General features: G+C 34.9%; 2 protein-coding genes across 5 annotated transcripts in view; one reads left to right on the top strand and one right to left on the bottom strand.

Annotated features, from left to right (window-relative positions):
- Nucleotides 1–7,243, top strand: part of ush (Zinc finger protein ush) — a 120,790-nt gene extending 113,547 nt beyond the window's left edge. Inside the window, exons 1-3 of one of the 2 annotated variants that reach the window (XM_088272592.1) lie at nt 2,921–3,103; nt 3,182–5,445; nt 5,977–7,243. In XM_088272592.1, coding sequence (XP_088128718.1) covers nt 3,220–5,445; nt 5,977–6,663 — 2,913 coding nt within the window. In that variant the 5' untranslated portion in view covers nt 2,921–3,103; nt 3,182–3,219 and the 3' untranslated portion in view covers nt 6,664–7,243. Of the gene's footprint in view, nt 1–2,920; nt 3,104–3,181; nt 5,446–5,976 lie in introns of those variants that run through there. The other variant, XM_088272593.1, reaches the window with a different exon arrangement.
- Nucleotides 7,244–15,457: 8,214 nt separating this feature from the next.
- fs(2)ltoPP43 (female sterile (2) ltoPP43) lies at nt 15,458–26,216 on the bottom strand. 3 transcript variants are annotated; one of them, XM_088272596.1, is made up of 6 exons: nt 25,933–26,216; nt 25,709–25,816; nt 25,461–25,608; nt 21,131–21,477; nt 20,274–20,461; nt 15,458–19,427 (listed from the first exon to the last, which is right to left on the bottom strand). In XM_088272596.1, exons 3-6 carry the CDS (start codon nt 25,605–25,607, stop codon nt 19,117–19,119), a joined length of 993 nt encoding a protein of 330 aa, XP_088128722.1. In that variant the 5' UTR covers nt 25,608; nt 25,709–25,816; nt 25,933–26,216; the 3' UTR covers nt 15,458–19,116. The 3 variants fall into 3 exon arrangements, with proteins under 3 accessions (XP_088128722.1, XP_088128723.1, XP_088128724.1); XM_088272597.1 differs by having other exon boundaries at nt 26,121–26,171; XM_088272598.1 differs by having other exon boundaries at nt 16,299–19,424.
- Nucleotides 26,217–26,679: the final 463 nt, after the last annotated feature.

Consider the following 26,679-nt stretch of genomic DNA (forward strand, 5'->3'; position numbering starts at 1 on the left):
GATTAAGTTTGTTTTTAAAGAACGAAAAAGATATTATATAAGATTAAACATTTTTGCAATGTTTTAAATCAAAACTTTCAAGCAATCACATTTAATTTTTATTATTTTCCGTGATTTACTGTCCGTAAGAGACGAATTATCTTTATCTCGGAGCTTAACGTGAAATATGTAAATCAGCCACTTTCCAATGAAGCGCCCACCGCCGCCCTCGCCCGCTGCGGCCCTTCAATCATCTCCATCTGCAGACGCCAGAGATGTATGGAAATGTAAGCGGTAAAGAGACATTAAATGTCTCAAGAGTGCCGATAATTGTTGTGTTAATGTCTCCGTGCGTTATTTACCTGACTGCTACATCGACTTAGACGCCAAATGGCAGTCATTAGCGCGAGAAAACTATCTTGATTTGGGATCAAACTGACAATAAAACAAAAGACTACATAATTACGAATGTCAATATTATCATAGTCTAATTAGGCCAATTTTTTTTTTTAAGTTTTCCATTTCATTAAACGTCATATTTGTTACACACATTTCGTTACATGAAAGAGATCAAAGATATAACGTTCAGAGATCCTTCTCTGTTATACATTCCAACGCCACTGGAGCGGAGCAAAAGATAGAGACCCATACACGGAGATGTACACATCAGACGCTATATATGAACAGATGAGAATCACCCGTTGTATAAGTAATATTAGATAATCATTGTATTTTTCACAAACCCAAGAAATCGTCAATAAAATCCGGAACTACAATAAATGCACATTTTTCTCGTTATCTCGAATATGTCGAATCACGGCCATACATCTCAAATTTTAGCTATCACAAACCATTAATTTAGTATTTCCAATTAAAGCACCTTTCAATGACAGTGTAAATATTGAATAAACATAATATTTTTATGCAAATTTCATGTATATGTTTTTTTTTGTGATGCTCTGTCTATCTGTCTCTCACATCATACCTCTATTATTATTTTTTTAAGAAGTTTCACTTTTATCATGTGTACGCGGATTTTTTTTTTTTTTTACATTTTTGATTAAACTAATATTTTCTGTCCGCCTCCGTAGTGTAATGGTCAGCACGCTCGGCTACCGTTCTGGAGGTCCCGGGTTCGATTCCCAAGGGGGGTAAAATAAATATAAGAGATTTTTTCACTGTAATATTTATTCAATATTACCCTGGACTGGTACCTGAAGCGGAGGGCTGATCACCTTTCCTTCATGTGTAAACGATCAAGATAACACTGCGTTTATATGACGCAGTGCCCTATGCACCATTGGGGTGCGGATAAGGGTTTTATTATTATTATATCTCGAATATGTCGAATCACGGCCATACATCTCAAATTTTAGCTATCACAAACCATTAATTTTGTATTTCCAATTAAAGCACCTTTCAATGACAGTATAAATATTGAATAAACATAATATTTTTATGCAAATTTCGTATATATGTTTTTTTTGTGATGCTCTGTCTATCTGTCTCTCACATCATACCTCTATTATTCTTTTTGTAAGAAGTTTCACTTTTATCATGCGTACGCGGATTTTTTTCTTCTTGTTTTTACATTTTTGATTAAACTAATACTTGCAACCATAAATCATTCAGATTCTTGAACTCATCCTTCTGTTCGACCTTAAAACTTCATAAAATAAGAATATTTTAATGTTTAGAATTGGATGAGCAAGTCAAGGAAAGTAGGTAATAATTTTAATGACGGAAGTTCTGCATAAAATGTGAATATATTCATAGAATTATTGTATACTGCGTGCTGGTATACAGTGAGTATATTTTTCATTGCGTGTTTGACATTGTAATTAATTAATTTTAAAAAATATTTAAAAAAATAATAAATTTAATTATTTCAAATGTAAGTATCATACTTAATTAAATATTAAAACGTTTGATATGCATTATTAAACAAGATGTTTTTTATAAATAATCCTGCTGCAAAGCCTTTATTGTGCTCAATCAGAACCTAAAATCTGGCCGTGTCAAAAGTCTGCGTAATCGGAGGGCATGTATAACTAGATGTATGGATGTGAAGGAGGCGAGGAGTGTATGTCAGGACAGAAGAGTGTTGCGTTCCATCCTCTCTGCCTACCCCTGCGGGGAAACGGCGTGATGGTAGTAGTAGTAGTAGTTTTATTTATTGAAAAATAGTATTTTCAGATATTTATTTGATTATTTGAATCGCTTTTGTGTTTTTATAATTTATATTTTTTCATGTTAAGTTATTTTTCTGCTAGAGTTTTTGGTAGGGTCTGCGGTAGAGTTGAGTAAGCTTTTTATTGTGAACAAGGATTTAGACAGACACACTCAAAATCTATAAATACTATCCTTAAATAGAGGCTATTCGGTTTATTATTATTTTTTTAAATCAATCCAGATAATCCTTTACTTGCCAAGTTGATCTTTACTAACGAAATAAGTAGGTATATTTTTTTTAGTACGAGGTAACGCTCAAACAATAAGGTTGGAATCATCATCTCGTTGGTACAAAACCGACAGAGTTTCAAGTCTGTAGCTTTCTACTGACGGCATTACTCGCGGCACATCCTTCACGGCGGATATTTGGGGCTGTAACTCATAGTATGATAGCGTCGATCTTTATCTACGCCAGGGCGCGCCATCTCGCATTCCCCGTTCTAATTAAAGATCCTTATCTGCCAACACTAAAAACTCCCATCCAGCCTTATTAATTCCTAATACACAGATCGACTATCTCCTCCGGGGATCGGCTATTTATACGTATATTATAATATTAGAAGTAGGCCGGCCTCGGTTACCGAGTACGCGATAGTGTATCGGGCTTGCTTCGGAAGGCTCGTGCTGATATGAATAATTGCTGTTTATTATTGTAGATTAGGCCGAGAGCGGCCGATAGTGATGCTAATTACAAATATCACATTGCCGCAGTGAGTAGTGAGAAGTTGGGCGGTTAGTACTGGTGGCGAGTACCGAGCACCACGACTGGCGAGCGCTGGTAGCGAGTAGTGAGTAGTGAGGCTCGCGCACCCGCCAAGCGCTGACTTCTACTCGGTCACTCCACTCGCACTCGCCGCCGGGGGAACCGAAGCTCTCATATTGAGAAACCCTCGTTAGTTTCACCTTTGTACATATATTGTTGGAAACTATGTCTCGCAAATAAATTAACGAATCGTTATTTTTGTTTCAGGCGAAGACGAGGAATGGGGAAACGAAGGCGAAGCAGCAATGCCAGCCGAAGCGAGCGCAGTCAGTCCTCCACTTCCTCGGCTGAGGCTCAACACCAGCCTGGCCACGGACCCGGCGCGCGGGCCCTCCGCCCCCGTCGCGGCCCCCGGGCCGGAGCGCACCCCGCCGCCGCCTCCCCCGCCGCCCGCCACGGCGGCGGAGTACATGGCGTCCTTACCCCCCGCTCTGCAGTCCGCGCTGGCCGCGGGACTCTTCCCTCTGCCGTTTTCTATGGACGGCCAGCCCCCCTCGGCCCCCCGACCGCCGCCAGACCCGCCCGAGACTGCCGCTCGGCAACTGACGGTGCCTTTATACATGTGCACCCCCTGCGGAATTCGATTCTCTTCTCTGAGTACGCTAGAAGCGCATCAGACGTACTATTGTACCCACAGAGCGCCGAAGCCGTCTGCCGACTTAGAAGATGGAAAGGCTTCGGCCGATGGAGGGGGTTCTATAGGAGTATCCAACGACGAGTCAACGTCGGACGGTCCTAACAAGTCGCTTAGGACTGGAAAGCAATATACGTGTACGCATTGTTCCTACAGCGCTGATAAAAAAGTCAGCCTCAACAGGCACATGAGAATGCACTCGATATCTCCGAGTCCTCCTTCTCTGCCGAGTTCTACCGCTTCGAACGGCGATATAAGAGAAACCCCCGAACTTTCTTCTCCGCCGATACAACTCGTTCAAGACCGATACTGCACCGATTGTGATATTAGATTCAATTCAACTAAGACTTTTCGTGCTCACAAAATGCATTACTGTAGTACACGACAAGTTGTGAAATCAACACCAAATTCAGGGACGTCTGTGACGCCTTCGGTGACTGTTAAAAGCGGTTCATCCTGTACATCTGGCTCTGCTCCGCCTTCGCCTAACGAGGTGTGTAAATCACCTCAATCTCCGACATCGGGAAGCGCGGGACAGCAGCCCCTTCTAGCTTTACCGACAAATCCTATTCTAATAGTGCCATATTCGCTCTTTAGAGGTGCTAGTGTTTTCTCTGGATCGACTGTGCCGGGATTACATAATCCAGATGCGCCTTGCTTCTTAATGCCGAACGGAACTATACAGCCGATGTCGCATCCATTCACGCCATCTCACCGGCCATCTCTACCGTCTACACCTTCCGAAGTGTTAAAATCGATCAACAAAACCAGAGACTCTCTGATGAATAGAGATCCATCGATACCGTTAGATTTAAGTATAAGGCGCTCTCCCGAGCGTAGAAATAGTACGGTGGTGGAATTAGACGAACAAGAAAAGGAAAATCGACTACAGCAAGCCATAACGCCCGAACAGATCGTTTGCGCTCCGTCGCTGCCCGGATCCCCTCCCTTGACTCCCTCGCCCAGGCAGGGAGGCTCGCCCGACTCGAGAGAATCTCCAAAACGAAAGTATCAAGAGTCTCGTAGCAATAGTCCAAAGCGGACCAACTCGACGCCAAAATCTATTTCCGACGAAAGCATTCGCCTCAGTCCCAAATGTAAGACTCCCATATCTCTAGCCAACTCGATAATGCCATTTCCGATGTCGACATCGATACATCCTTTGTTCTTGCGTTCGGGAGCGTCGTTGATCACCACGGATATGGCTCTGAGACTAGCCTCGGAGCTACCCAGCATACAGACTACGCCGCAGGTGTTAGTCAAGCAAGGCGTGTCGAGGTGTAAAGAGTGCAATATCGTGTTTTGTAAATACGAGAACTACCTGGCGCACAAGAAGCACTACTGCTCCGCCAGGGGACAGAGGGAGGACGGAGACGGAGCGAAGGCCGGAGTCAGTCCTCCCATCAGTCCTAACAACGTCACCGGGAAGACGAGCCCCATCGCGCAATACCAACAGTTGATATGCGCGGCCTGCGGGATCAAGTTCAACTCTCTGGACAATCTGACCGCGCACCAGTCCTACTACTGCCTGAAGAGGGCGGAGATCCAGGTGAAGAGCGCGGAGGACGCGAAGAAGTGCGGCAAGTGCAAGGCGGTGCTGGAGGCGGGGCACGCGTGCGGCGCGGAGGGCGCGGCGGGCGCGGCGGGCGCGGCGGGCTGGCGGTGCCCGTGCTGTGACGTGGTGAGCGCCACGGCCAGCGCGGCTCAGCGCCACATGGAGTCGCACACGGGCGTCAAGGCTTTCCGCTGCACCATCTGCCGCTACAAGGGCAACACTCTACGGGGGATGAGGACCCACATCAGAATGCACTTCCAAAAGAGATCTGCAGATTTACAAGTAAGAAAAATCAAATATATGCTGTATTATATTTTTTTTCTTTTATCAGAATAAAAGACAACAATATATTAATAGCACGAATAGTTATAATCTGCTAGCGTATATCAATAATGATCATCGATAAGATTTTATCGTGGTTTTAGTGATACTATCAAATATCGTTATCTACCATACAATCTACAAATTAAATGCATTCATGGAAATACACGAACACACTGCACTTGATAAATTATATTTTCTTCCGACTGTAATAATAATGGATTTCGATAGCATATCGATACCAATATATTGATATTTTCTAAAAGTTAAATAAACATTTTCAAACGAATGCCATTACTAGGCGAAACAATTGTCACAACATTTATTTTTTATGTGTTTTTTAACAATAAAATACTAAAAATCTGTACATACATATTTGATTTTAACATTTAATCTACAAATTAAAATGGAGTTCTTCAAATTAAACGCCAAATCTTTAAATAAATTAAATAAAAAGTTTCTATCGAAGACTAAAGTGTGTTTCTTTTCCAGGAAGAGAACTTTATCACGTGCATTCTGGAGGATGAAGGATCTCGCAACTCCTCGGAGACCAGCAGCGTCGCGAGCACCGGAGCGGCGAGCGCGGCGGGGGCAGGGGCTGCCGCGGGGGCGCAGGTCCTCCCGCCACCCCCTCCACCCACCCCCTCGCCACCTCGCCCCGACCGCCTGCACTACTGCGACTCTTGCAATTACAGCTCGACCTACAAGGGAAACGTGGTGCGCCACACGAGGCTGGTCCACAGCGGCTCCGGAGCCAAGAGCCCGGGGCTGTCCCTCATCGGCGAAGGAGAAGAATCCCTCGTCCTCAACGGAACGGAACACCACATCAAATCAATTCTAGAGGACGAACCGAGACCCAACGTCATTATCAAACAAGAACTCAAAGAACCGGAAATAGACGTCACAGAAACCAACGACGTCGTCAAAACCGAATACATCGAAATCAAGGAGATAAAAAAAGAAGTCAATCACAAAGAATCGCCGGTGTTGGAGGTCGATGCCGATATCTTGGAGGCCACCGCCAAACTAGGACCAAAGTACTGCAAGTCTTGCAATATATCGTTCAAATACATGTCCACTTTCATGGCCCACAAGAAGTTCTACTGCTCCAGTCACACGGGAGAAAATGTTGGAAACAATAACCTGGCAGTAAGGGCTACCGAAGCGTCGGTGCTGTGAACGGCGGAGACTTGCGGATGACACAACGCAAATCTAGTAACCTTCGAATATTCTAGTTCAGGTGGAATTGTTTCTTAAACTGCGCATCAAGAGTGCTAAAGACAAGAAGTAATTGTAAAAAAATGTGCCACCTTCGCATAATAACTTACCATAGAAATAAGCCGTTTCAATTTACATATTTTAAGATTTTTGTCATTGCATTAAATGTAATCTAATTCGCGATTAGACGTAAGTTTATTTGGGTAAACCAAAAAAGTGCAATGTTTGAGTAATATTTTAATGAAATGAATAAAAGATTATCAGAGTACTGATAATACATGGTAGAATATGTACATATATGTATATGTAGATAATATTATAATGTACGCAGAGCGAATGAACTGCATAGCTCTTTATTTCAAGAAATCTCTGAATGGATCTGCTGAGGGCCAGTTAATAAAAACATTTATTTAGTTAACATAGTAATATAATGTGCTATGGATTATATATGATTACGTTTGGTGCATTTATTGTTTTTTAGTAGGACTGTTAATCATTAGATTTAAATATATTTTAGAGTGCGACTAAAATCGTACAAAAATACTAGATTTTTTAAGTGTTAAATCTGAGAAAGTTATTGTGAAAGTATACGTACACAATATTATACACAATACCTATAATAAAATAAGTAATGTTTGTTTTCACAGCTCAACATAAATGAAGAAGAATATGGAAATCTGGGTATACCCGTCATAGGTTGGTAAACCAACGGATGACGGATAAATGATAACATAAAAGTTATCATACAATTCACACGTCGCCTCGTGTGTGAGTTTTCGGTAGCATCTATGGTTGATTTGAGTAAAAAAAAATATTTGGCAGAGGCCCTTATTTTTAAATGTATCAAGATCCTTCCCGAAACCACGATATTCAATTTTTATGAAGCTTATAATTTGACCATTTATTTATATATATATATATATATATATATATATATATATATATATATATATATATATATATATATATATATATATATATATATATATATATATATATATATATATATATATATATATATATATATATATATATATATATATATATATATATATATATATATATATATATATATATATATATATATATATATATATATATATATATATATATATATATATATATTTATTTATGTAAGTTCAAAAAAAATTGTAGTACGGCTGTCAATAACGGGTAGAATGATGAGCATTACACGTGTACCCGTAAGTACCCAGACTTATATATTCTTCTTCATCCATGATGGGATAGTCAAAATATAAAAATAACCCCTAAGTGGAGAAGTCCAGATTTGTGAAAGTCCGGATTTGGACCACCCAAAATGTTGTGAATATTGTATGTAATCATTATTGTGTTCTGTTTAAATCATTATTGTTGGTATTTACACATCCAATACACATGGTATTGCCCGATGAATAATCGTTTATAAATGGCTGTTTGTTTCATTTACTGAGTCAGTCTGGAATGTTCGGTTATCATGAATAAACTACCTACAGCTTTAATTCTATAATTTATTTTTCATATGAGTACATTTTTTATTACTCTCTTTAAAGATAAAGATTCCAACAGTGGGACTTCTTGCTTATTTTATTAATTATCAAGGCAGTGAATTAAATATATGCTCTCGAGGAAACGTGGGTAATTATTCATTAATCATATATGATTAATATACTTGTTTAGAAACCCGTTTTATTTAATTTTAACATACAGATGCTTGTTCAAAAACATGAATTCTTTTATAAATCTATGTATCCGTGTATGGGAATCAACAATTTTGGAACCATCCCTTTATGGGATTTTTATATATATACAACGGAACCTCTCATAACAAACACCCCTCATATTGAGTAATTCGCATAGCGAGCAAAAAATGTGAAAAAGTTTCTTCCTTAACGAGCGACATTTCGCATAGCTAGCTAGTTACAGAGAAAGGGAGAGTCCCTTTTTCATTCACCTGGGAACCGGGACTTCTACGCCAGTCAGAACAAAAAATGTTATGCTTAACGAGTAAGACTCTGCAACGAATTATGCTCGTTATGAGAGGTTCCACTGTATTATGCGTTCTCAAAACCAGCTCAACGATTAAATGAAAAACATTAATTTTATAGACACACTGACACCGTTAAATGATGTTTTTTTAAGTACAACATAAGAAAACGAGGAAAGTTATGTAAAACTGCTATTTAAAAAAAAAAAATAATTGAGCAAATGATCACGATTTAAAAATTATTCTAAGAACAGTAACCCCTTGTAAATAGTCCGTTGTATGTTAAACACTGTCGATTTTACTCAATAAATGTAATACAACATATGAAAAATTACAGCTATTTAAAGATTTTTAATACTATATTCGATTTAATTGATTTTAAAAATTCTCCGTGTAATTAATATTAAAAACACGTTTAAAATCTAATAACGTAACCAAAGTTTTTTGTTCTGAGGTTGATTTGGTTTTGATGTTGAAAAACGGAATTAAGTCTACCTGTTATGAATTGTTTAACCTTTATTGAAAACTTACATTAAAAATTTACATTGTAAAATGATAATGTATATTTGAAATAAGGAATATAATTTACAAACAGTTTTGTAACCATACTACTAAAAATAATCATTAAACCTACCAATAAAAATCAAAAGACGTTCATTTGATTTCATTTGTCGGATGTTTCATCTTAACAAAGAATTTCACTAAAACTTGAAATTTGTGATCATGTTTATCAAAAATTATATATTTTTTGTTTTACTAGTTGAGTTTGGAGTGGAAGTCCAAGTTTGGACAGTAAATTGAAATAAACGATATTTTTTTTTAATGGATATTTAATTTATAATGATGATTTTTATTAATTCGGTAAGAAATTTAAGTCTGATGTTCCAGTCTGAGATCTTTAATTCAAACTGCGGTTACGTTTAATTTCACTTAATTCATAATCTGAATAGTTTAAGCGAAACATTCCAATTTTTAGAAGTAAATAACAATCCTGTTATAAACCATGATTGATGGACTTTGATGTAACGTGTATATATTATTATAAGTCTAAATTGTATTAAATAAAGAGCCGTTAATAATTTACATTTTAGTTTAAAGAAATTTAAAGAAATACCATTTTCCTCTAAGCCAAAGCATTGCTAGAGTTATCTGATTATACTGCATTTATATTCAAATAAATATCTGCGATTTAAATATTATTAAGAAAAACATGTTTACTCTTTAATATTCTGCCTGTTGCACGAGACGCAATTATGTATTCTCGAATTTATGGTAATTAAAAAATAAAAGATATCAATTACCTTTTTTTAAGATACGCAAATTGTGCTTGATAAAGGCATAGTGATTATATCAATTGATCACAATATGTTTACACTGAATTAAAGCATTTATTAATTGAAGATATAATAAAAACATATATAAAAAATCAGTTACAACAATATTGTAAAATCTCGATATAACAAATGAATTGAAACGAGTTGGAAACCAACGAATTATGTGAGGACATAATTTGTTGGTTTCGAAGGGCTTGTGTAAAAACAGCGACAAATTATAGCGTATGTTAATATATCTGCATTTTATGAAATGAAAATGAAATAGGCATTTTTAAAAAAAACATGGATTTCATAGAAATAAATATGTATTTCCTGTTAAATAAAATTCGATGTCAATTTTTGCATGCGACATACGGATGGGGAATTTATATAATAAATCGAGGTTTTGCTTATTGTCATTGAATTATTATTTTGTAACTACCAAATTCATATATAGCTCTTACATTCACCCTTACATATTGTACGATTCCCCAGCTTATTAATTCGTAATATTGTAGTGAAAAAAAAGAAAAAGAAGTCTTTTCCAAGCGTCCTAGTGGATATGATATTTAGTAATGAATGGTACGAAAGATGTTACTTAAAAACGCATGGAAATAAACTTTAGAATTGGAAATAAACTTCTTGAATTTTATGAAACCCTGTGTAATCTTATCTTGGAAATTGTATTTTATATATTTAAGTATGTAAAATATGAGTAAAATAATAGTCATGAGCAATATCCGTATTCTTAACTAATTGCGTCAATCTACATATATAATCTGAAACATCTTTCGTACTTACATTTATGTGAAAATTTTTTAAAACAGCATGTAACATCAGGTTTAGAAGGATCTATTAAAATTTCAATAAAACCAAAAAAATACATATATATACCCCGTACTGTATGTATCACAATTATATAATCGTATTTCTAATAATATAATATAAAAGTAATATAAAGATATTATTTGTATGATTTACGATGTGTAAAAAGCTTTCTTTTTATAGAAAACGTTGTATAAAATATTTTTAAGAGTAGACGTAGAGGAAAACCTCTTGAAGTCATTTTGTTGAAAACCTTATATTATTAAAATATCCAAGACAATAAATTATTTATCAATCATATCGTAATTGTTTCACTAATAAGATCCAATTCCCGATTTCCTACAAGCAATGAGCTGCGTTTATTTACAGAATAAAAGTTTTACGTGTAGTGACAATCATTTCACTATAAATGGCTACTTACTAGAGCGATATATACTATATATATGTCCGATAAATAGCATAAAATGTCCGCCTCTATAATGTAATGGTTAGCGCGTTTTACTACCGCGCTGGAGGCTCCGGGTTCGATTCCCAGAGGAGGGGTCAAAAATGAATATTTTTTCACTTTATACACACAATATTTATTTATTTAATTTTACTCTGTACTGGTACATAAAACGGTATCATTTTGCCCTCATGTAATACACGATCAAATTAACATTGCATCATTTTGATGCAGTTCCCTATGCACTATGGTGTGCGGATAAGGATCAGTAGTGGTAGTATGCTTTTTTGATTTCCGTGAGGAAATAAGCCAATTATCTACCCTATATAAAATAAAATTCAAACGTGGTTTTTAACCACTTTTTAAAATAAATAAAATTAAAATAAAAGTGCTTAAAAACAATTTTGAGCTTTATTTTATAAAGTTTGATAAAATATGCCACAAAGTATTTGTAAAAAATGTTCAAGATTATCTACCCAGCTGCGTCTGTCCTTGTTTAAAACTATAGATGCGATTTTAAATAAAGCTTTTGTTAATTTCAGTTTAAAATCGTCAGTAGAACGAGTTGGCTGATTTTTTGTATGGAGCCAAAGAAAAACTGCGGGGATATATAGCTCTGCGGATCTGGCAACGATTCTCTCAAACGTATCTCATAAAATGCATTGTTGGGGAGATAACAGCCTCGATTCCACCCGCCCGACATTTTTTAACGCTGTGACTATCAAACAGAAATGCAATTTTTATATTTTGCGAGCTTTTTTAACCGACGCTCCGCGATAGAGGTTCAGAGATGTAGTAACTAGAACGGTGGCAGAAAACGAGAACAGAAATATTGTTGGAAAATATTTTGCTTTAATTTAAAAAAAAATCAGATTATGTCTGATATCTGTCCGCCTCCGTAGTGTAATGGTCAGCACGCTCGGCTACCGTTCTGGAGGTCCCGGGTTCGATTCCCAAGGGGGGTAAAATAAATATAAGAGATTTTTTCACTGTCATATTTATTCAATATTACCATGGACTGGTACCTGAAGCGGAAGGCTGATCACCTTTCCTTCATTTGTAAACGATCAAGATAACACTGCGTTTATATGACACAGTGCCCTATGCACCATTGGGGTGCGGATAAGGGTTTTATATATATTTTATATAAGTATCCATGGCATGTTATCACTTCTTTACCTATAAACAGGGTGGCGCAAAATTAATCACCCTATTGGAAGATGTTATAATTTTTGCAAATGGCGTCGTACGTCAATCATATTTGACATTTGTGAACTAGATAGCTGCAGTATACAAACAATTGATAAAACGGGTGCAAATGTATATCAACACTAACGTCAGGCGCTTGACGGATATCATATTTTCCACTACTTAACAGAAAAAAAAATGTTAAGGTCTAAATAAAGATTTCCATCAATCAAAATCTTGGATGATTTATTTTGCGACTCCTTAATTTAGTTTTATACTGCAGCTGTTTAGTTCACAAACGTCAAATATGATTGACGTACGACGCCATTTGCAAAAATTATAACATCTGCCGATAGGGTGATTAATTTTGCGCCACCCTATATAATATAATATTTTTAAACTTTTTTTTCTTCGTGGGGGAAAACATGCATTATTCAACAATGAAAATAGTGAATATTGTTTCTTAGCTGTTTAAATAAGCAAGCTGACCTAGCTCAAAACTATTTATTTATAATGAAGTTTTTAGAGCGTTCGCGCTCATTGGAATTCGCCAGTGGAAATTGTCAATTAAATAAATATCAAAACGTGTTCAGCTAATGCACAGTATTATTATGCAAACGTCTAATGGCTTCCTGTGCTACGTATTAACACAGTACACTCCGCGCCTGCGCGTAGACTGCCTGTGATGTATGCGACTGGGAGAGTAGAAACGATTCTCCCATTCATTCCTTTCAACTGCCGGTTGAATTCGGAGAAGGGGAAGCGTTTCACTTTTTCGTCTGATCTAGGCCAATTTGACCTACCGCGTCTAAAGAAGTTCACTTCAAAAAACGAGTCATACAAAATTGGTCACCTTAGTGCTTGTTACGAATGTAGTTTTTGTATATTGAATTCTGAAAGGTGATCTGAAAACTCGCGTGTGGTGGAGTCTTTACTCCATGATTTAGTAATTAAGGACTGTATTATCATTAATTCAATAAACAGCAGTAAATTGATTCACAGATAAATTGGCAATAAAATCAAATAAAATTGGTTGGATTTCCAGATACGAGGTGGAGTCCCCTCGATTACCGAAATATGCAACATCGTGTGTATTAAAAAGCAGTTACCAGAATAGGAATAGGTGTCTATATATATGCATGTGATTATCAGACGGTAGGTACTACGTTTGGCACCTTATCGCGCGCCGCTCAATGTTTTTATTCGTTTTAATAAATATCGTGCAAAAAACACCCGCTCGGATGTATCGACTTCCGCATTCGGAATTTAAATAAAGTATTTGAAAAAATATTTTTCTGGTTGTAAAACAGCGGCGCTTGCTTTGAAAGAAAATCATAGAAATTCAAAGATCTAGCTTTCAAAAAAAAAACATAGAGTAGACCATAGATTAAGAGTACTCGTCAAAGTCATTCCTTTTCATTTAGGTAGAATACCTACCTGTGTAAGTATGATATATAAATACCTAATACATATTATTTCTGTTTATATTTATTAATTCATTTATTTACTCATTACCCGCTTTTGTAGTGCAGTGGTTAGCGCGTTAGGCTGCCGCGCCGGAGGCCCCGGGTTGGAGTCCCAGGGAGTCAAAATAAATGTATGATATTTCACTACAATATTTATTCAATAGCACCTAGAAAAGGTATCTAAAGCGCAGGACTGATCATCTTGTCATGTAATTTAAAGATCAAGATAACACTGCGTCAATATGATGCAGTATCAAATGCACCATCGAGTGTGGATAATGTTAGAAGAGAAGAAATGCTAAAAAAAATTTTCATTGCCTATTATGATCGTTGAATAAAACACAGGTAAAAAATAAAATAAAAATTTATTTCAGAAACAAAAAATACATGTATTGATTTTTAATTAAAAATTGTGACCTTAGATATTAAAATGAACCAAATCCACATTTGAGGTGTTTTCGTTTTTTGTATAGATGTTGTAAAAACTACTTTGACTTCAATTTGTATTTTTTGGATGTGGCTTATTTTGATATGAAAGGACACAATTTATCGAAAATGTTGCAAAAACAATGATGATGAAATGATGAAGTCATATTCATGGCAAAATACACATTCGTGTGTAATACCATTGAACATATCACAGAAGTTATTATCATTAAGAATTATAGCGAATCTCCATTATTGTGTTTAGTTCAGAATATGACACATTTAAGTAGTTTTTATTAAAATTTATTGTTCATGGAACATTTTCAATTTTAGAAAATAACATAACAATTCCGATACTGCAACAAAATCCTTACTTGATGTGTCGAATAAAGAGGTTTAAGGCGGAAACATTTGTTGTCGAATAAAGAGATTCTAGGTGAAAGAAAACTTTGTCTATTGAAGGAGATCAAGAGACAGCTATAAGGAAAGAAGACTGAAAGTTTGCGCACAGAGAAGGGCACAGTTACTAAATAAAAATATATTATTTTTATATCATCTCTTGGTGTGCATTAACAGTTTTCAGATAAATAAAAAGTTGATTATTACAAAATGAAAATAAAGTTTACATGGTGGTGTGGTGTAAACATTGCAATATCAAAAGATTTGAGCTTGAACATACAATGTGGCAAGTTCGTCAGGTGCCTGGGCAGGCAGTTTACTCTTTAGGGCTAAGGAGCAGACGATACTCACAAAATAAAAGATCTCAAAACTATTTTTTTTTATTGAATCCAATTTGAAATGAATATCCAAAAATGCACGACAAGAGATGATATCAAAGATAAGCAACGAAAAAAAAAAATTAAAGTAGAAAAAATAATTGATTCACTCATATTCACACAAAACTAACACATTTATCATATAATATCTGTTATAAGTGGATTTTGAGACATAAATATATTAATACGAGGTGTTTTTAAAAAAAATACATTTGTTATTTTAAAAAAAAATACTGTTACATTTTCTTTTAATATAAAAACACATAATATTGTGGTAAATATATTGTGGAACCATCTTTTAGAACTAAATATCAATGGTCATAAGCTGACAATTTCTTTTTTCATTAGAATATTTTTGTTAGAAAGTTATGAAAACAATATGAGGTGCCAACTCGTGACCATTAATATTCTACATATTACAATCCCATACCTCAAGTGCATTCTAGAATTTTTCAATTTAGTTTGATCCATCCGTATCAACATGCAACACTATTTAGTTTAAAAAAAAAAAAATCACGGTACTGGAAACCTTTTAACTCAAAAATATCGGAGAGGGTTAAAAAACTGAGCTCAATTTCCATATTGGATAAATAACTGACCCTCTCTGATGAAAATGACTCGGTTCACGTGCGAAATACGTATTAGTCGCGTCAATAAAAGGTTAAATCGACCAGGAATATAGTGTACTTAGGAGACTGGAATCGTTGTCGGCATTATTGCAAACAAAAAAAGTAAGAAATCAATGAGTGACTTAATTTTGACAGAGGTGTGAAACGACATTAAATTTACGAGGGGACATATTTGACGAATTAGATTATTCAACCAAATATGTCATTCGAAAGTAAATTTAAGCATGTTTCTCAGAATAATATTATATTCATTGATAATATAATACATTCATCAATGATCGTATAACATGCATAATAATTTTACATTCCATCTCATCTATCTCTTACTTGGAGTTAGTAAAAGAAGTGAGAATATGAAGTAAAATAACACATTAAAGTTGATCTTTTAACTAATTCTCCCATAGTACTGTTAAGTAGGGAGTTTATCTAAAGACGATTATGTGTGATTAAAATTTAGAACAGTTATTAGAAACAGTTCCACACAAAACCCTTGAAACTAAAACAGATTACAAAATTTGGACATATTTGGTGTCATGTGATTGGATTTTTTTTTAAAGTTATTATTTTCAATGACACAAACTCCATTAGAGCCAGAAGCACAAAAATAATCAAATTTAGTCAGCAGGCACTTTGATGCGTTAGCTGATATCTTTTTGGTGATAAATACTTTTTAGGACTTTTATGTTTTCATTTTTTATTTTATAATTAATGATTTTAAACATCCAGGGGAATCTCTTAAATAAAAAAAGGCAAGAAAATTAAAGATGATAAATAAAAATGTATTTATTCGAAGGTAATAATGAAAAATCAGGGTTATATTCGTATGTAAAAATAAAATAAGCCACGGAAATAAAATATTAATTGTAGGAAATAATTAAGTCAGGTGATATTATTTACACTATTACAAAAACTTATTATTACAAATACGCCTATCTTTAACTTATTTGAATGCTTAAAACTATAAAAAATGAAATTCAAAAACCTAACGCTAAGACTAATAGGAAAATACATCGATAGATGGCACGATGCCTATTAAAGAACTATAATAATTAAAATATGTATTGAACCCTGTAAGTGGAGCGCTTTTCTCCCACATCACATCTTAAACGATAACTATTCTATAATTATCTATTATTTACATTAAAATTTCAATGCTTAGCTAACACATATTGAAAACAAAAAAGGAATTGCACAAAGGATTTGCAAATATGATACAAATATGTAAATCTGTGGAAGTAATATAACATATATTTTCTAGGATGACTAACACAAAGAATAGGTTAGTCCTATACAGATTTAGATGTATTTAAATGCATTTTGGAGAATACTATTATTTGGTTATGGTCAGAGTTTAGCAGCCTCAGGCAGTCCTATATTCAATACACTATATTTGGTCTATGCATTTTACAGGAGTTCTAAACTGGTCAGCTGTAGTTGAGTCGATAATAAATGTAAGGAAGTTATTCCGACCTTAAATTTTATTTTCATTATTATCACCGTGAAAATGTTCATTTACCGTTGCGATTTGAGACATCCCAAATAATGATATATACTGGAAGATAATTCTCACAAAATATTTCCTAATATTTATGCATTTTATTTTCCAGTCTACAGAAGAGTTTAAGGCACAAAAACAAACCCTTAATAGAAATTATTTGTAAAATAAAATTCCCTAATACTATTACGATTTTATGACTGAATAAAACCAAAACATAAAATTATACTTTGTTACCTTTTTTTTACATAAATGTTAGTTATGTATGAATACATAACCACCCAAACCCACTAACATTTCTTTAAAAAAAAAACATTAACAATATAAACTGATAGATCAATTTAGATCAATCATTCCTAACCTGGGTGCCAGCGCCCCTTTGTGGACATTTTGAAGATCGGGGGAGGTGTTTTTAAATTGTTGTAAAAATTTAGGGGGCATAAAACATCTCCCCAGATACAGTTTTGTCTGTAGAAACTCACTCCCGGATAGGTTAAATACAATTGTGGGAATAGCTATTTCAGATTCGCAACAGATGGTAAGTAAAAGGGGCGGGGCAAAATAAGGTTAAGAATCACTGATTTAGATCACGTACCTCAGTTATTGAAAACATTTGTAATCGTTATTTATATTATGAAGAACCTAACCTAACCTAACCTGAGTGCCAGCGCCCCTTGTGGACATTTTGAAGATCGGGGAAGGTGTTTTTAAATTGTTGTAAAAATTTAGGGGGCATAAAACACCTCCCCAGATAGTTTTGTCTGCAGAAACTCACTCCCGGATAGGTTAAATACAATTGTGGGAATAGCTATTTCAGATTCGCAACAGATGGTAAGTTAAAGGGGCGGGGCAAAATAAGGTTAATGTTAAAGTTAAGGTTATTATGAATGGACTTCCTACAATCTGTACAGTCTAGGATACACCGAAAAATGGGATTAGTTTATAAGATGTAGTAAAAAAAAGATGGTTTTGAAAAAGTTGCTGTCGTGAACACTTAAAAGATAAATTATAAGAGTTAAAGTCAATCGACTGGTAACAAATTTTATGCTTACAAATAAAAACAACATTTATAAATTGACAACAGCAAAATTAAATATTTAATTAACATACTTAAATCTAAAATAAAGTGAAGACCAAAATGTAGTGAAAATTAAGTGCTAGTTTTGTGTAAAATGAATACATATTCTTTTAACAGAAATGACAATGTATGTATGTATGAATTACCTATAGATCAAATATCGCTAGTCAATCTGGTAAAATTAGTTTATTCAAATTAATTTTAGAACCATTTAAACTGCGGTTTGAAGTTGGAATCGGGGATTCAAAAAATTCCGCTTCATCTGAGCCACCTTCCATTACAGTCTATTTCGGAATTCTCGCTTTCTCTTCAAACAGCGAAACAGTTTTAAAAATAATCTTATTCAAAAATAAATCCGCGAATTTTCCTATTCCTGTTGTTTCTGTTCAATTTCTATTGTTCAGGTTGAAATTCGGCGATTCGGAGGAATCTGCTTTAAAGCGTTCTATCCGAATTCACAATTTCGCGTGAAACATTAAAGTGTTATAAAAACAATTTCAGGGAATGAAAAATCTATGAATTTTCATATTTCGAAAATCGTTTAGCCCGCAAACAACGTCTACTGTTCGAGTTGAAATTTGGCGATTCAGAGAAATCCGTTTTTACTAACATCAAAAATGTAATTTTTCTGAATTCCCTTCTGAATTTCGCTTCAAACAATACAAAACAGTTTAAACAAAAACCGGAAAATTCTTCGAATTTATGAGATTTTACAGATGGACCGACGATATTATAATTACTATATTGAAAATATAAAAATATAGTATAGACAAATACGCTGGTTTGTAATCAGTATTCATCATGTTCCGAACCAGATTCTCCATTATAAGATCCAACATACTCATCGTCGCTGTTCCTTATCTCATCATCGGAATATTTCTTCAGTTCTTCCTCTCCGTAACGGTCGATGAGACTCGGTTCTCCGTCAATTTCCAGGTTCTTGGATTTGTTTAATATTTTAGCTTTGTACACGGCATAGGAAAGTCCATACCTGTCCACATCATCAGGGTTTACATTGCTATATGCTGACTTGTTCTGAACCGTAGAATCAGTTCCATACACCAACTGTTCCTCCCCATCGTCACTGGAGAGTTGGTCTTCTTGAGAAGAATAAAATAATAAAGTGAATATAATATATTGTGCGTGCAGTATAGAAAGGAGACGCATCTCCTGGATTAACAACTTTAGAGCGGTGGCAAGCTAACGTTGAGCACCACTCATTATTCTGAGCTTATGCAAATACAGTTAAAAAAAGTACTTATACCAGAAACAACAAATTAAGTTTTTAAAATATATACGTGCATTAAGGGATCAAATATTATTAAACTGGAAGAGTTAAGGCGGTTAAAAAAATAATGTTAACACGTTATGAGTAAAAAAAAGTGATAAAATACTTTTTTACAACTCAATATAAACTACTAATGTGGTATATTTGCCCATGAAATTACAAAGAAAAATTTAAACCTTTAGGGCAAAAGTAACAAATATTCCCTTTTTGCATTTTTAGATTCCTTGTCTATGATTACATACAACTGTAAGAAGTACCGTAGAATGGGGCTACTTGAATTTTGATGTGTTACTTGAGCCCAGTAAAAAAAAAGGATTTAAATCTGTACATATTTGGTCTACAATAATGAATGTATTGACATGATTCATTGTTTCCCTGATAGGTGAGACTAATTGTCACGATACTTCAATCGATACCACGATCTAAATATTTTTTTGTACTGGGCTCAAGTAACACATCCAAGTTCAAGTAGCCCCGTTCTACAGTAGTGAAAAATATACTGTACTGTCAACAAACATATAAAAATTTTACTCTTGTAAAAAAAAAATTTGTGTGCGTTTTTTTTCAAGTCATAAATTCATTAACCTAATGGTTGTATTTAGGATGAAATCAAAATAATGATGTGTGTTAGAACCTGAGGGAAGTAAGTTAAAATTACCTAAATTGCAATTCATCATAGCTGCCTTCATATCATCCTCCCGAATGCTGTCATCTGTGTCGGGATAGTCGTTTCTCCAATTATTCTCATCGTTGGAATCATCATCCTCCATATCATCTTCTGATACTGATTTTCGACCATTGTCCCGGTATGATCCATATACCAGGACGCCATGATACGGATCTATCCTATTCATCAATTACAAAAAAATTGTAATATAAATTTGAAAAAGATTTATTTTCAATTTGTCTTTGTGAAGTATTTTTCACATTTACCTTCCCAATTCTTACTACCCTACTTGCAGACAAGCCTCTAAAATAAAGTAAATAAAAGACAAAACAAACAAAAAATATTTTTGATTTTTAGAAACAATTTAAAGTTAATTGAACCCTTGCACTCTTTGAGACTTTTTACAACTTACTTTTTTACCTTCTTTACAACTTTTTATTAAAAATGCTAGCAAGGACATTGAGCAACTGGCGGGACAGAATCGTACCTACGTTGGTACGTATCAAAGCCTTTTAATATTTAAACAGCATAACGGTACATAATGGCGACATATAGTTGCCAACCGATTTACTGGGGAATTTACCATGTCGACATATTGTCGCCATTCGAGTGGAAAAGGTTTAAAGAGAAGTATTTTTTTTTATAGCAAAAATATTTGTTGATATTGTATAATTTGACTGTATTCATTGCCTTTTCAAATTCACACTCCGCACATGATAATTTTGAAAGATTTATGATTTATATTTGAAGCAATAACTTTGTGATTTTCTATTTTATAATTAAAATACAACTTTGATTTTAAAACAAAGTTATATTTTATAAGAATTAACTGAATAAACAATACATACCTAACAATATCATCTAACATGGTAACATCAAAGTCTTTCTGCTGCGATATATACAAATCATAAGCGTATTCCTCTTCAGAATTGGAAAGCTTGGAGTTTTCTTCGGAATGGTGGAGATCAAGCACTGAATATTGATTTGAAGACTCCTCGGCATTACTTATCTCATCCTCGGAATGCAGAGTCAAACCTCTACTGTAATTTATTATCTTTATTCTATTATTGTGAACGGCAGTTTTGTGTTCATCTTTTAATTTATTTACTATGTCGGGTATTTTTTTTGAGTTGTCCAAAAGATTTGCCTTATCGTCGCGATCAAACCATGACTTTTTTATTTGATTTGTGTTATCCTAAATGGAAAAAAATAATAAAAATATTAGAAGCATTAATTTTTCATGTTAAATATTTGCGCAACTAAATGAATGCACTTAAGACAGAAAAGGTATTTCTACCCGTTCGGTCGATTGATGCATAAGGACGTGAAGGGTTGACGTGGTGAAACCACGTTTCTCCTCTAGCCTGGCAAAAATAATCAATTATCAATCGTTTAATTTAATTAGTCTTAGGTAAAAAAAAAATTCTGTGCGCGCAAATATTTTTTATGGCTCCGACCTTTTATAATTTACCTGTCGTAAAATTAAAATGTGTTAAAAGGTTTGAATCATAAAAAAACTGTCGCCAACCCGCTGGCCTTTGTAAAAAAGGGATTAAAGATATTTGCCGATGGTTCTTTATTATTATATAGCGCAAATAAAATTATTGCTAATTGAAATGTCTAGACGTTGAAAATTTTGGGGGTGGATACAAGCGCACCGTCAGCCAATGAAAAATGGTTTCGAGGGCGTGATCTTCAAGGAGAGAAACCGAATATAACGGGAAGAAATCAGTGGGATCGCTCTCTTGGAAGCCAACAGTTGGAAGGATCAGTTGGGAGGAATCAGTCGTAAAAGGATAGACCGACCAGTCGGACTGGTCGGAATAATCACTTGGAAGTCGGGGACTTAGAAGCCAGAACTTGGAAGTCAGACTTGGAAGCCAACAATTGGAAGGATCAGTTGGAGGGAGTAAGTCGTAAGAGGAGATCGACCAGTCGGACGGCTGGTCAGTCAGAAGACACAGAGAAGAAGAAGAGTTGGAAGGAGCATTCGGGAAATCAGTGGGATCGAGGAGTTGTAAGCAGCAGTCGGGAGAGATCAGGGGGATCGAGCAGTCGGGAGAAATCAGTTAGAAGGAGCATACCTACACCAGGTTTTAAGACTTAAGTGAGGAGAAGAGCGGGAGCTCTACACAGGGAGGAAGAACATAGAAAAAAAAAGGGGAGTTACTCATCCGGAGTATCCCACGCAGAAAACGCTGCGAGAAAAGCAGACCCACGCCGGGTCATAAGCCTTCAAATTAAGAGCTGAAGCTCTACTAGGAGAAGAAGAAGATAAGAAGCAAGAATCATCGCACGGCGGCCCGTCATAAGAAGAACCTCATCCCAGCATCCAACGGCGCAGCTTTTCACAAAGGATCACGACCACCCCAGCATCATGGCGCATCTTTTCCACCAAAGGTTAGAATAAGTTTAATTTAAGATAGGGTTAATTAATTTTAAGCTAATTTAAGATAGCAATTTAAGATTGGTTTAAGTTGAAGTCGCCTTCGTATAATTTTGATATTTTTAATTAAATTAATTTAAGTATATTTTTTTGTGCAGAATTTTCTTTCATCTCCCTACCCCTCCTTCTAATATTCCCAAGGTATATCAGCTTGATAAGGTGGGCGACGTCAGGGTATTTTTACTTTCTGCCCCGGCCTCATTTCAGTCAGAAAAGAAGAAATTATGTTTTTATATGAATATTATACAGTGAAACCTCTATCTATCGTTCCTCGAATAATCGTTTTCCTGGATGTTTTGTTTATTTCTTCTAGTCCAAATTCATTTCATACAAAAATAGATCAAAGCCGAAAATATACTGTTGACTTGCGGAAATAAAACAGTAAAAAACAAATGTCGATGAAAGATTATTTACAAAGTTATAAAATAAAACCCTTATCTGCACCCCAATGGTGCATAGGGCACTGCGTTATATAAACTCAGCGTTATCTTGATCTTTTACACATGAAGGAAAGGTGATCAGCCCTCCGCTTCAGGTACCAGTCCAGGGTAATACATATTGAATATATGTAACAGTGAAAAAATCACTTATATTTATTTTACCCCCCTTGGGAATCGAACCCGGGACCTCCAGAACAGTAGCCGAGAGTGCTGACCATTACACTACGGAGGTGGACAAAGTAATAAACTTTAATATTTTTTGGTTCTGTTTAGCTTTGTATTTTTTAAAATAAATACACACATTTTTTACATCTAAAACTAGTTTTTTTCTTATAATATGAATCTACCAATGGTTATGCAGATTGGGAAGACGGTATCTTTACTCGATCGTATCTTCTTGCGTTTTATCCTCTTAATCCCGCATTCATAGTTTGTTTCAATAGGTCCCTTTAAAAACGAAAGATAGAGGTTTCACTGTATACCAATTCCTTTGTTAAGGTCTTAACTATATGTACACAAATATAAAATCTCATCGCCGGCGATCCGCAGGTGTAAAAAACACCCGTTATAATAATGTGATAATAATAATGTCATATCTAGCCCCCTAAACATGCATCGTAAGCCACAAAATCAATTTTTACAGGATAATTTCAATAACATATTTTGTCAGGTACATTTGTACCGAGTTGCCAGAGTTTTGCACCCAAAAAAAATATTAACTTAATTGATTTAATTTAAAAGTAAATCGTGAAGTACATTTTTTCATTATTTTGAACTTAACAAACAATGAAATACATAAATAAGAAAAAACTCAAAATGGTCAATTTGTAGCTGTTATGATAGTAGACATGTCGCTCACTCCTTTCAAGAACGTCATAAATAAAAAAACTTGATTTTTATAATTTTTAATAATGATAATTAATGATTTTTATAAAAACTTGATAACACAATGTATTAAAAATAAGTTACTAGCCACTTATTGAACTTTTTACCGTGCAACAGATTTTTTTAGGTAAAACCTGAAGGTTTTTTTTTCCATTTGAAAAATGCTAGGTACATTTAAAAAAATAATTAAACAATACCATTTCATCAAAATGCAAAAACAACACTTTCTGACCTGTAGCGGGTAAATATTAAGTTAAAAATATGCCTCTTTTGCTGGGATATAGTACATTTTCTGGGCATTCCGAAAACATGCACAACTGAAAATTGACGATTTTCGATTTATGACGTTCTTGAAAGGAGTGAGCGATGTGAGTGGTCGATATATAGGAATGTGAATTAAATAACAAGAAATATGAAAAGCAATATTTCTAATTAAGGAACATTTAACATATTATAAAAAACCTAAATTAATTCTGAAAAAAAACAACATTACACACAGCACTGTTATAACTAACTAACTAACTAACTAACCATCACGCCGCTTCCCCGCAGGGGTAGGCAGAGACAATAGAGCGCCACACCACTCTGTCCTTGCAAACATTCTTCGCCTCTTCCACGTTCATGCATCTCCTCATACATACCCGCCGATTGTTACGACTCCTAACCTGACCACTTTCAAGTATTTGGCATACCTGATCGTGCCATGTTTTTCTCGGTCTTCCTCTGCTTCTTTTCCCGCTAACATTCGCCTCATAAATTTGTTTTACCGTTCTTTCCTCACTCATTCGTTCTACATGTCCAAACCATCTCAACACACCTTTCTTAATTTTATCGATAATGCTTATCTCAGCTTTGCATTCCTTCCTTATTTCACTATTCGCACATCTATCATACATCGTTTTGTTACACATTCATCTGAGAGATCGCATTTCGACTGCATTCAGTCTACTTTCATCCTTCTTTTGCCAACTCCATGTTTCACTTCCATACATTAGAGTTGGAACCAGGACTCCGTTGTGCACTGCCACTGCACTGTTATATATTATGTTATGTTGTGCACTGCCACTGCACTGTTATATATTTTCATATTACAGCGAAACCTGTCATAACGAGAACCTCTCATAATAAGTAATTCGCAAAACAAGCAAAAAAAAAGTGAAAAAGTTGCTACCTTAACAAGCGAAATTTCATATAACGAGTAACAGAGAAAAAGCAAGTCACTTTTTCACGACACTAAAATGTGAGCCGGGACTTCTGATCACTTTTTTCTAAATACCCAATAGATAAATCTCAAGACGTGTGACGGCCTACACGTTAACAATGTGTACAATGAAAATAATGTTTGACTAGAAAAACCATGTAAACCATAATCAAAAACATATATTGTTCATTAAAATGTGAAATTACCGCATCGTTGACAGTCCCTGAGAAAACAAACACTGATGGAGATAATTGTTGGTCATTTTCTGTTCTAGGACGCTTGCAATGCAGGACTAATGCTTCCAGGGGGCTCTCCTCCAACCGTCTTTTTACTCTGACTATGGTAGAAGACATTCTGAAATCAATGATGTATAATACATATAGATGCGACACTGTTCGCTCACAAATGTGTATATTTTTGTGCTTTTTGTCTGCAACTGTGTTGTTTGACTCACATATTATTACTAAGACTGACAGTATATGACACCGGTCCCCTTCCAACTACCCGGTTTATCGATGGTTTGTTTTGACGGTCATCCCTACATATGATAGTCTCACAATGGCTGAAATAAAAATTCAGTAATAAGTATTACAAATGTTATATCAAATTCGCATTATAATCGCTATATTACCATGTTTTGGAATACGAATATTTACTAGTGTATTCATACAAATGTACCTGGTCGTCAAGAGAATCAAATTCACTAATCATAAAAAATCGATTTTATGATTCGCAAATTCGCATACTTTAAAAAACTAATTAAACATTAATTGAATTGAAACTATACGAGAGGCGGATAAGAAGAATGCATTTATAAATGACTTTTACAAAAGAAAGGCCAAAAACTGAACATAAAGACTACATACATACTAAAAAAAACTAAACGAGATGTAAAAACCAGAAAATGAAAAAACTCAAGACCGCGGATAGAAAACCGATAAATCAGATTATTGCTGATTTTTCTTTTTTTTCTTTTAAGGCTATTTACCCTATAAAAGTATCTAGCCAGTATCTAGTTTTACTTTTTTTATCGGGTTGGAAATAAATGATTGTGGATTTTACAAGAAAAAAAAACAATTCATTGAAACACCATGCAATGAATAACTTTAATCTTGAATAAAATATCTGTTCTTTTTCAAAATATTTTGCAATTTTTCAGGTAAAATCACTTTCCATTTATTTTACACAACAATTTGTTTTTACTTCATTATCCCATTTAAGAATTTTTCCCATTTAAGAAATTTGGCAACGATTGGAATAGATGGTACCTAATGTGATAGTGGCGGATGAAGTTAAACATTCCAATCAGGCTCAGCAATTTTCGCCAAGTGACCAAAGATCTGCGGGACCTGATGTTGTCATGGCGAAAGATGAAACCTTGTCTATTGGCCAGCTCCGGTCACTTTTCTTTGATTGCATCGTTTC

This window comes from Brachycentrus maculatus, unplaced genomic scaffold, assembly GCF_059751285.1.
Source record: "Brachycentrus maculatus isolate JH-2025_06_01 unplaced genomic scaffold, ASM5975128v1 h1tg000512l, whole genome shotgun sequence".
Lineage (NCBI taxonomy): Eukaryota > Metazoa > Arthropoda > Insecta > Trichoptera > Brachycentridae > Brachycentrus > Brachycentrus maculatus.